Raw genomic sequence first — 12,360 nt, 5'->3', positions numbered from 1 at the left:
GCAAGTTCTCCCTAGATTAGGACTCAATCAAAGGGAGGGATATCACAGTTGGGGTCTTCTAAGGACAGATCAGCTCTACAAAATATCAAAGCTATACCTGAGAAGAAACCTTTGGTACAGTTCATATAACTTAAAAGCAAAGGATATGAAGAAGGCAAGTCTGGGTTCTAATCCTAGCCCCAGCATGTATTCACTGTGTGACCATGAGCATGTCAGGTAACCTCTCTGAGGCTCCGTTTCCTCATCTGGGACATAAAGATCCTTGTGAGGATTAATTTATGATAGCACCTACCAACGATAACAATGTGCCTGCTCCATTACTGATATTACCATTATTACTGTTAATAATATTATTATTATTATTATCATCATCATCCAAGTCCACTGCTCTTATCACACCTGTTCCAGCAGAAGTTCTCCCCAGCAGGCAAGAAGAAATAGGAGCAGAGAGCCCTTCTGCCACTAAGATCAACAGCTGTAGCAGGAGGACCCTCCCTTGAGTAAACTTAAGATTTGCTATTGTTATCAAAGAAATGTAAAAGAAAAAAAAAATTTAAAGAGTTTGTTACTGTTGTTGAGTGCCGTCAAGTCGATTTCAGCTCATGGCCAGTCCATGTGTGGAACTGCTCCACAAGGTTTTCTAGGCTGTAATCTTTACAGGAGCAGATCATTAGGTCTTTCTCCCACACAGCTGCTGAGTGGGTCTGAACCACCAGCCTCCGAGTAGCAGCCAAGTGCTTAACTGCTGCACCACCAGGGCTCCTTAGCTTAAGGTTGAAGGGATATAAAAAAGTTATTGCCCCCAACTCAGATGTGGGGCCTTGTGCTGTGATATGAAGGGATGCTTTGGGCCTTCCTCCTTATCCATCCATCTCCCCTCACCCACAGCTTCTGACATTTTGCTTCAAGGTCTGTTTGTTTAACCTGAAAAAAAATGCCATCAACATCAATGACTTTATGCTCAGTTCTGCTGAAGAGATGCAAATGTTATAGACTAATTGATATGTTCTAAAACTGCAGGTATCATATTTAGAGAGAGAGAATAAATACCTCATTAAAGAATGGCAAAACAAACACTTCAGGGCACTCGAGGCTCTATCTAAAGGAACCCCATGGCGAAACCCACTTTAAACCAAGAATCCTCCTGTAATGCAAATAACCACCCAGCCCCCCCAATTCTTTCCCTTCCTTTCCACAGCTATGATGGGCTTCCAGTAAAAGGGAGGGGGGAGGTGTCCAGACCTTCAGGCACCAAGCCAGGTATTAATCCTAGCTAACTCTCCGATACATCACAGACTTGAGCTAAGTCTGTTAATACTTGTTCTATATTGTCAGCACTAGGTCATTTCTAACTGGAGGGCAGTGGTAGTTCAGTGGTAGAATTCTGCCTTCCATGCAGGAGACCTAGGTTCGATTTCCAGCCCCCACTGAACTTCAATATAGCTACCACCTGTCTGTCAGTGGAGGATTGCATGTTGCAATATATAAGGTCACTCAACGTTGCCACATTTTAAAAATTCCTATCTTTGTGATTTTCCTGTCTAGGAGAATATATATACATATATATATAACAATCTCCTAGGGATCTATAAGAATCACCTGGGGATCTTGTCAAAACGTAGATTCTGATTCAGTATATATGGGGGGGGGATGCAGTTCTCAGCAGGGGGCTGAACCAGAATGAACCAGTTTGAAGCCCTGGCTTGAGAGGACAACTTAAATAGACGATGATTATCATCTGTGTCTGCAGTTATATTGAGGGCAAAGGTTACCCACACAGGAAGTTAAATAAAAACTGGACTCTTTAATGATTCATTGCCCAATATGCATGCTTGGAATAATGAATGTCATCTTATGTTATTATCATGACCACCCAAAATTTATATACAGAGTTTAAAGCTAAAATGCTGGCAGGCAACATCCAAGTCTAAGACTGGTCAGCACAATGCTGCAGAAAAAAAAATCTCAAAGGTCAGCTCTTAAAGACCTCCTAGACAGGAAAACCACAAGGATAGGAATTTTAAAAATGTGGTGATGTGGAGTGACCTTAGAAATGCTAATGTGTACCATGGGAATGTTTCATAAGCAAGGATCAAGAGGAAAAATAGAAGATGAACTTTAAGAAGATATGCTTAAAGATATGCAGGATAAGTTACTTTTCAACTTTTTCATGTTGAGATCTTCAGTTTTTTTTTAATCCAACACAATGTACAAGAGACTCAGGAACCAAGAAAACCCAGAATGAAGGCTTTGCTATTCAACAGGACAATGGGATATACTGAGCACATCCAACACAGCTTGGTGGCCTAGGGCAAGTTACTTTTATTACCTTCTCCAAACTTTATATCTCAATTTATTCTTTTATCCCATGGAGGTAACAGCACCCACTTCATAAGGTTGTTGTTACTAACTGCCAAACTCACTGCCACTCAGTCAATTCCAACTCATAGTAACCCTACAGGACAGAGTAGAACTGCCCTAGAGGGTTTCCAAGGCATTAAATCTTTATGGAAGCTGAGTGCCTCATCTTTCTCCCATGGAGAAGCTGCTGAGTTTGAACTGCTACTTTTGAGTTAGCAGCTGAATGCTCTTAACCACTATACACCAGAGCTCCAGAGATTATTGTTAGTTTGTTTAAAAGACATTAATGCAACACTCAAACTAAAAACCAAACTCACTGGCATGGAGTTGATTCCAACTGATAGCAATACCCATTGGGTTTCCAAGGCAGTAGATCTTTAAGGAAGTAGATTGCCTCATCTTCCTTCCAGAGTGGCTGGTGGGTTTGAACCACTGACCTTCTGGTTAGCCGCCATATGCCTTATCCACTACACCACCAAAGCTCCTAAATAGATGCTGAAATAATACTAGCTCTATCCAAACTAGGTTAGCTCCTAGTTCTCCTACATTATTGCTGGAAACATAAAATGGTGCAACTACTTTGAAAAACAGTCGGATGCTTTCTCTGAAAGCCAAACATACATTGAGCACACAATCCAGCAATTCCACTCCTACATGTTTACCCAACAGGAGTGAAAACATCCATCCACACAAGACTTGCTCACTAATGATCAAAACAGCTTTTTCATAATAGCCCCAAATGATTAAAAGGAGAATGAGTAAACAAACTGTCGTACATCCAAACAACAGACTTACTAAGGAATAAAAAGAAATGGGCTCTTGATGCTTACAGCAGCATGAATGAGTCAAAAAAGCATCGTGCTAAGTTCGAGAAGCCAGACACAAAAGATTGAGTACTGTAAAATTCCATTAAATGATATTCTACTAATCTACAGTGACAGAAAACTGATGAAAATTTGTCTGGGGCCAGGGATGGGGGAGGCATGTGGCAACTTCTGGGGTGATGGAAAAAGTCTTTATCTTAAGTGTGGTGGTAGTTATAAGGATGTTTAAAAACCATGTACTTAAAATGGATGTGTTTTATTTTATGTAGATTATATCTCAATAAAGGTATCTAAACAAACACAAGGAGCTCTGGTAGCATAGTGCCTAAGGCACCTGACTGCTCACCAGAAGGCTGGCGGTTCAAACCCACCAGCCACTCCTCGGAAGGAAGGTTGGGCAATCCTACTTCCGTAGTGATACTGCCTTGGAAACCCAAGGAGGGGTCGCTATGAGTTGGGGCCGACTAGACGGCAAACAACAACAAAACAAACACAACTGAGACACCATTCAGTAGGACTGACAGATTGGCACTGAGCTCTTGTGCAGTAGAAAAATCCTGTAGAAAGAGTTAAAATATTGGATTCTGACACCACTTACTGTTTACTAGCCTGTCAAGACAATTTGTTCATCTGAAAAAATAATTAAAAAAAAAATAAAAAGAGTAACAAATCTTCCTTCCAGCTCTCCAGGATACCTGGATCAAGTGAGAGCATAATTTGAAATATTTTAAAGCAGAATGAGAATGCTCATCTGTGGAGACCTCATCTGCTCTCCATCTTGGTGGCCAGGCAGAGACCTAAATCTCATTCTCTACTCTCCCCCCTCTCTCAGCCTTTACCTCCTATGTACCAGTCCCTGGGTATCACTTCCTAAACTCTCTTGACTCCACTAACTTTTCATCCCCAATGACACTACACAGATAGAGGAAACTTTTGCCCTGGCCTGATGACTACAATGGCTTCCCCTTCCCCAGACCTGCCACTTCTACACTTTCTTCATAGTTCTGGTGGCATAGTGCCTAAGGCATTCGACTGCTAGCCAGAAGGCTGGCGATTCAAACCCACCAGCCACTCCTCAGAAGGAAAGCTGGGTCATCTACTTCCATAGAGATACTGCCTCGGAAACGCAAGGAGGGGTCACTGTGAGTTGGATGAGACTTGACGGCAGTGAGTTTGTTGGGTTTGTTTTGTTTGTTTGTTTGTTTTTAATCCCAGAGAGCTCTTTCCAGAATACAAATTTGATCATGTCACCTTCCCCTTCTTCTTTAAAAACCTCAGTGCTTTTACGAACAGCGTAGATTCCTCAACACAACACTTTAGACACTTCACTTACTTCTCCAGAGGCTACACTCCAAACAAACTGAACTGCCTGCAGCTTCCCATACCTGCAATGTTGCATCCGAGTCCTGGTCCCTCCCACAGGTGCAAAGATTATCTCTTTCTCTCCTCTTCTTCTGATTCATAATCTGCCTGGCTAACTCCAACTTGACTTGGAGATCTCAAGTACTCCTTGATGGGCTCCATATCAAGATTCAGTGCTACCACTGTCCCTTTTATCACCACTTAGCGTCAAGTATTACAATAGCCTGGTTCTTCATCTGTAAGAGATGCTGAACCAGCACAGACTACTGGTCTAGAGTGGACTCCTGTTGAGGGTCACAGCATCTGGCCCAAGGTCAATATTCAGTAACTATCTATGGAATCAATGACTCATCATCATATGGTCCCTAGTGATCCCACTAGGGCAAATATTCACGAGAAAAAATGGTACAGTATTCTGAATTAGAGAGACACAGATTCTGATCTGGAACTGTGATTCCCTTCCTTGAAAACAAACTAGGAGCGCTGTCCAACAGAAACTTCTGTGATAATAAAAATGGTTTATGTCTGCATGGTCCAGTATGACAGTCACCAGCCACATATGGATGGCTTTTGAGTACTCAAAATGTAAATAATGTAATGGAAGAAGTGAATTTTGTGTTTTGTTTAACTATAATGGATTTCAATTGAAATGTGAACAGTCATGTGGCTGGCAGCTCCCGTAAGACTAGACAGTTCAAGCAAGGATCAGACCCCAGGCACTGGCCTCATTACACCATCCACTCACTGTGCCAAATGTCCCTGCCACCAAACAGGCATAAAATACAGTTGATTCTCACGGAGATTATACAGGTAGCTTTCAAGTGGCATCAGAGAGGCCTGGCACAGAGAAGCTAGCAAAACGCATACATAAAAGGGATAATGAGGCACCATTTTGCAGAAATTGTGATGCTTTATGGGCCTCCGTCTGCAATGAAACCCATCAAAGGGCAGGTTTATCCCTCGGTGACCAGAGTTAATTGAATATTTAAGACCCAATCAAATCACCCAGAATTGAGTTTTTTGGCAGCTTATATGCTTCACTGTGATTCCTGCTGCTTTTTGCCTCTGCCAACCCTACAAGTGAGGTTGCATATTGTCCACAATGGTACTGAGCTCTAAGCAAGGGACAAACAAAATGGTGTTAACTCTGATCTTGATCTTAAAAATGTGCATGTGATCCCATCCTGCCTAAGCCGCCAGGTGGACGTGGGCCAACTTCTTTTCCTTGACGAGTTATTTGCTTAAAAGTCAGATGAGCACCTTCTCTATGAAAAATAAACATATCAAGTGCCATTTAAAAATATTCTGTTGTCAAAACCTCATGGAAGAGAAATACTCTTGTGTTGCCGCTTTAGAAACCAACACAAGTTTTCTAACAAGAGTCCTTTACTTAGGGTTAATGTCTATTTGACTAGCACCTTGTGTTTTATAAGGCCTAAGAGCTTTGACACCTGAGAGACCTAGATTTGAAGTCGATCACTGTCACTTCCTAGCACTTCATCTCTGGGTAAGTTTCTTAACCTCTCTGAGCATTCATTCCTCATTTGAAAAAAGGAATGTGTGTATTTATATTCCTCACCAGGCTACTGTGAGGATAAAGTGAGATAAAAATCCACACAGAGGAAAATGTTCATAGCAACACTATTTGTAATTGCTTAAAAATGGAAATGACCCAAATGTCCATCAATAGGTGAATGGATATACAAACTGTGGTACATTGACAATGGAACAACACTGGACGATAAAAGGAATAAACTATGGATGTACTCAACCAAATAAATGAATCTCAAAATGTGTATGCAAAGTGAAAGATACCAGATTTTTTAAAAATGACATACAATATGATCACATTTATATAAAATTCTAGAAAATAAAAGCAGATAAGTGGTTGCCTGAGGACAGAGCTGGGGGTTGAGGAAAGGAAGGATTACAAAGATAGTGATGTATATGTTCTGTATCTTGATTATGGTGACAGTTTCACAAGTTTTAACACTTAAGATATGTGTTATTTGGTGTACTTCAATAAAGTTGAAAAAAAAATACGGAAAAATGGAGAGCAGAAATAGAGTACTGCAACCCAGAACCTGTCACGCAACAAATGCCCCTTCTGGAACAATAAGGAATGATCTTATTAGAACCTCTGGGGGAAAAAATAACAACAACAACTTGGGAGGGTGCCAGAGAAATCAGTCAGCACATGCAACAAATATTTACTTTACAGGCTTACTAAAAAACCCAAAAAACCAAACTCACTGCCGTCGAGTCAGATCTGACTACAGCGACCCCTCCTGGGGTTTCTGAGGCGGTATCACTACGGAAGTAGATTGCCCAACCATCCTTCCGAGGAGTGGTTGGTGGGTTTGAACCGCCAGCCTTCTGGTTAGCAGTCAAATGCCTTGGGCACTAAGCTACCAAAGCTCCTGATAGGTTTACTAGAACCCTACTATTTAAGACACCCTGTTCTTATTCTCACCACGCATTTTCAGTTTGTCATACTGTGGTGGTTTGTGTGTTACTGTGAAGCTGGAGGCTATGGCACTGGGTCACCTGTGGTGGACAGGTTTCAGCGGAGCTTTCAGACTAAGACTCAGAAGAAGGAAGGGGCCATCCACTTCTCAAAGAACTGACCAGTAAAAACCTTATGAACAGCAGTGAAACACTGATATAATGGACTGGGCAGTGTTTCATTCTGTTGTACACAGGGTTGCTATGCATTGTAGCTCACTCAATAGCACATAACAACAACAATATTCTTATTCTCAAGGAGTTTTGGTGGTGCAGTGGTTAAGGCTTTTGGCTGCTAACCAAAAAGGTCAGCAGTTCAAACCCACTAGCCTCTCTGGGGGAGAAAGATGAGGCAGTCTGCTTCTGTAAAGATGTACAGCCTTCAAAACCCCATAGGGCAGTTCTACTCTCTCCTATATGGTCTCTATGAGTCAGAATCAACTCAATGGCAGTGGGTTTCATTTGGGTTTTATTCTTATTCTCACTATTCTTGGCTGGAGCACAGAAAGATGAACAAGGCTTGGTCTTTGCCCTCAAGGAAACACAAATAAGTTTAATATATGATGTAATAAAAGTGTCATAAGAGAGGTATTAACAAACAATTGGTGTGCAGAAAAGAGTAATTCTGATGGGACTGATGGATGTCAAGAAAGAACAATTTCAGTTTGGCCTCGAAGAGGGAGTGGGGTTCTGGCCAGCAGTAGGGAGGGCTGTGGCCCTATGCAGCAGGGACCCCCCGAGCTAAGGCAGGGAAGCTAGGAAAAGGGGTTGTTAGGGGGGAGTGAGAATGCAGCAGCCACAGCACATGGGTCCTCAAGGGCTATGTGGGAGAGAGTCTGCAAAGGGCAAGGCCAAGCTCCAAAAGTCCTGAGTGCCAGCTTGAACCTCAACTTCATTTATCAGGGGAACCAACTCAAGGGTTGAACATGATCAGATTTGTGTTTGACACAAAGAGTTCCTATCTAAAGGACAATTTGGCAATTTATCAAGAGTCCTGACACTGGTATCCTTCAACTGAGTAATTCCTGAGGAAAACATCAGAAACGTGCATGAAGATTTATGTACAGCATTACTTATCACAACATTATTTATAGCAGCCCAAAGCTCAAAATAACTTGAATGCCCAATAAAAGGGAACTGCTAAATAAATTACGGTACACAGTGTGATTAAATCACACTCAGCCATTAAATCATATTTTTAGAAAATATGCAATGACAGGGTATGTGACTTGCTATGCAATATTACGTGGTAACAAGCAAGATACAAAAATATACATCAAATGTTTTTCAACAACTATTTATTGATTATCCACTATGTACCAAGCACTGTTCTAAGCATGCTGGATGCAACAGAGAATAAACTAGACAAAATCTCTGCACTCACAGGAAGGAATTCTACCTTCTAATGAAGGAAGACAGACAACAAACAAGCAAACAAATTACAATAAGCAAAATAAATAGTTAGTACAATATATAGGCGGTAAGAAGTGCTATGGAGAAAAATTAAGCAGGGAAAGGGATAGGGCAGTGGGGGTAAGGTGGGCATTTTAAATAGGTGGGTGGAGAAGGTTTCATGAAGCGGGGAGAGGGAGGTAAGCCAAGGGTATGTGTATATCTGGGGAAGGACTTCTAGGGAGAGGGACCAGACAGTGCAAAAGCCAAGAGGAAGGAGGCCAGGGTTTCAACACAAAGGCTGACTGAACAGAACACATAAGACAAATGGCAGGAGAAGGAGGCCAGGGAATGTGGGTGTCACTTGGTGGGAGGTAGGAGCACGGGAGGGCTTTGAGCAGGGTAGAGACCTGGCCCGTGGGAGGACAAAGGCAGAAGCAGGGAGGTCAGCTGCGATTTTTCCCAGTGTTTTTCAAGTTTTCTACAATGGGCATAAGCTCATTTTATAGTCAGAAAACAAAAAACTGAATCAAACAAAAAACCAATCAAAGAAAGCACAATGGAAAGCAGGGCAGATGCTAAGACTGGGGACAAGGAAGCAGGAGGCAAAAAAGGTTACTGAAACAATTCAGATTCACGAGCAATGAAGCAATGGACAGACAAGGAAGGGGACCTACTCCTGAAGGTTTTATGAGCAACACTAGCCTTTTTAATAATAAAAGAAATAGAAGCTCAATTCAAAAAAAGAAAAATAATCCCCTACCATCTCACCATCCTAACAATCAATATTTAGCATTTTGATATATTTCCTTCTGATGTTGTTTCCTATGCATGCTTTTATTTTTTCCTTTAATCACTCACATGCTTAGCACGTTGTAGACACGTCAATATTTACTGAACAAATAAATGGATGACCAAATAGCTTAAATATGTTTATGTTTGGATTTATTCAACTTCACATTAGCTCTGCTGTAAGCATTTTCAGTGTGGGCAAGCAAAAGGAATAGTCATAGATGGCCAAGGGTTCAAGTCTGACTACTGAAGAGGATGATGCTATCATTTAGCAGAGACAGCTCTAGGAACTAATTTGATGAGGACAATGCTGGGCTGGATGTTGGTAACTTGGAGGGGTATAGAGAATGTTCTTGCAGAGGTACTCAGCTGCCTATAGACCCAGCAGAGAAGTGGGAGTAATAGTTGAGGAGGAATGATAGTAACAGTAGTAATTTTAGTAATAATATCAACAGTAGTAATATTAGTAATATTAGTCTGTGCCAGCCATTGTGCCAAGAGTTTCACACATAGTCCCTCTTCTAATCTTCACAACTGGCCTATGAGGTGGATATTCATAGGCTCATTTCATAGATGAGGACACTGAAGGCCTCAGAGGTTTAGTGATTTTCCCAGTTACGCTGCAGCAAAGCCACAATTCAAACCCAGAAGTCTGAAGTCTGTTTGGGGTTAAACTGTGCCCCCTAAAACAGTGTAGTGAAGTCGTGGTTCCCAGTACCTATAAATAATGTGGCTTTGTTTGGAAATAAGAGTCTTTGACAATGTAAAGAGTTAAGTTAATATGAGGTTATACTGGAATAGGGTGGATCTTCATTCAATGACTGATGACTGATGTCCCTATAAAAGAGAAGACACAGAGACAGACAGACACAGAGGGAAGACAGCCTGTGACCACAGAGCCAGAGACCACAGTTATGCTACTATAAGTTCAGGAACAGACTGAAACTGGAACAGACGAGAAAGGATCCTTTAGTAGAGCCTTCTGAGGGAGTATGAACCTGCCAACACCTTGATTTCAGACTTCTGGTCTCCAGAACAATGAGAATTAATTTCTGTTGTTTTAAGTCACATAGTTTGTGGTTTATTACAGCAACCCTAGGACACTAATACAAAGGCTCTTACCATTAATTCTCTTTTCTGTCAACTGAAGGTTATAATATACCTAGAAGCCCAGGGAGATAGTGCCTTCAAATGCCTTCGTTACATAAACCAAAAAAACAAACACCCTGCCATGGAGTAAGATCCGACTCATAGCAACCCCTCCTTGGGTTTCCGAGGTGGTATCACTATGGAAGTAGATTGCCAATCTTCTTTCTGAGGAGTGGCTGGTGAGTCTGAATCCCCAGCCTTCTGGTTAGCAGTCAAATGCCTTAGGTACTACACCACCACACTTCCTGGGACCCACTTCTACCAAAGAAAGAGTGTTCCCACCTCTGAAACACATTTTACATGTTTTCCTCCTTACAATATAATCTGTTCATTTTTTCTCCCCATAGGTATGCATCTCCTCTCCCTCACTATGGAAGAAACTCCAGGAAACCAGGACACACCTCACAACTTCCCCACAGCACCAGCCTGACGCTGCACTCAGGAGGGGCTCAGCAAATGCTCTGGAATTATTAAATTGGCCATCCCTTGCCAGTCACCTCAGGGTCACTCCTCGTTTGCTCAGACCTCAGGACACTAGGAGGGGCAGGTGACAGAGACACCCTGGGGCACATGTGAGGCAAAGCCACACTCAGACAGACAAGCATTCTTAAAAGATGGCAGAGAACAGGCAGGTGGGTTTGGGTGGGCACACAAAGAAGAGATAAGGAAAATTTTCTTTTCCATGGGGTTTGTTATGAAACCAAAAATCAAACCCATTGCACAGAGTTGATTCTGACTCATAGCAAACCCCATTGGGTTTCTGAGGTGGTAAATCTTTACAGAAGTAGATTGCCCCATCTTCCTTCCATGGAGTGGCTGGTGGATTTGAACCACTAACCTACTGGTGAGCAGTCAAATGCCTTAGGCACTGTACCACCAGAGCAGAGCCTGCAAACTGGGTGGCCCTTAGGCCAAACTCAGCCCACACAGGTGTATCATTTAGCCCAAGTTTTGATTTGTTATCACTTTAATTCATGATTTTAACTAGCTGCTATCTTTTTAAAAGTAAGAGGTTTCACATAAAAATCTGGATTTCGATAAACTACCCCCTTCAGACAGGCTCATCTTTTCCAGGTCCTCCCAAACCCCTGCACCCCGCCTACTTGCCCAATTATGTCCCTGCCAGGCCCTGTCAGCATTTGCACAGAGGAACCCCAGCTAAAGACCCAGTCCCTGGATAGGGCTGGGGGGCCAGGCTGTGCCCAAACTCACCCCGGTCACCAAGAAAACAAGATCCTGTATGTACTCACTGGCGCTCAGTGTCGTGAACTCCAGGAAGCGGTATTCATAGGACACATCAATCTTGGTTTCCACCTGAGGCCTCTTCAAAGTTGAATAAATATTTCCAGGCCGCTTTTCATCACGTTTCTCTAACTTGTTCAATCCACAACCCATTTTAGCAGCTGCAGCAAAAGGAGAAAAAAAAAATAAAATGAGGAAGGGGAAATGTGTGGTTTGTTTTTAACTGAGATTTTGTGTTTAAATGCCACAGTATAAAAGACCCCATGCCATTCCTGAAGAAAACATAAAGGACCTCAGCCTTTATGAAATCTAGAGTACAACTTAATATCCGACAGAAAACCAGAGCAACTATTTTAGAACAGTACCCAGGCTGGCTTCGTTTGCTGTTGAGATACCGTTCATTACCAGACATCCTGTGATTTTTTTAAATGACACCGAAAGCATACCTGTTCTGTATCATTTTTTTTTTTTCTCTTCTGAGAAAAATAATACTTCAGAGGGCCTCAGATCCACTATAATCTATGTACATGATTAAAAAATGGGATCTAAAAAGCAACACCATGCATTATAGTGTCAGCCCATCTGGAAAGAAAACAAGAGATGAGCCACTTTTGCTGTGATTCCTAAGAGAATAATAAGTTGTTGTTACAATTTCCAAACTCCAAAGTCCTTTTTACCTTCAACAGTAATTATTTAGACAGAAATTTATATTCATAAAACATCTCTAAAAGTA

The 12,360-nt window shown here is 41.9% G+C and overlaps 1 protein-coding gene across 1 annotated transcript in view; it reads right to left on the bottom strand.

Moving 5' to 3' along the window:
• RFTN1 (raftlin, lipid raft linker 1) overlaps positions 1-11,780 on the bottom strand; it is a 271,732-nt gene extending 259,952 nt beyond the window's left edge. The window contains exon 1 of the mRNA XM_007937384.2: positions 11,636-11,780. Within this exon, the coding sequence (XP_007935575.1) occupies positions 11,636-11,780 (145 nt within the window). The remainder of the gene's footprint in view (positions 1-11,635) is intronic.
• Positions 11,781-12,360: the final 580 nt, after the last annotated feature.

The sequence above is a fragment of the Orycteropus afer genome, unplaced genomic scaffold (assembly GCF_000298275.1).
Source record: "Orycteropus afer afer isolate SDZICR_OR568_19922 unplaced genomic scaffold, OryAfe1.0 scaffold00003, whole genome shotgun sequence".
Lineage (NCBI taxonomy): Eukaryota > Metazoa > Chordata > Mammalia > Tubulidentata > Orycteropodidae > Orycteropus > Orycteropus afer.
The sequence above is the reverse complement of the archived record's forward strand: the minus strand, read 5'-3'. Positions and strand labels throughout refer to the sequence as shown.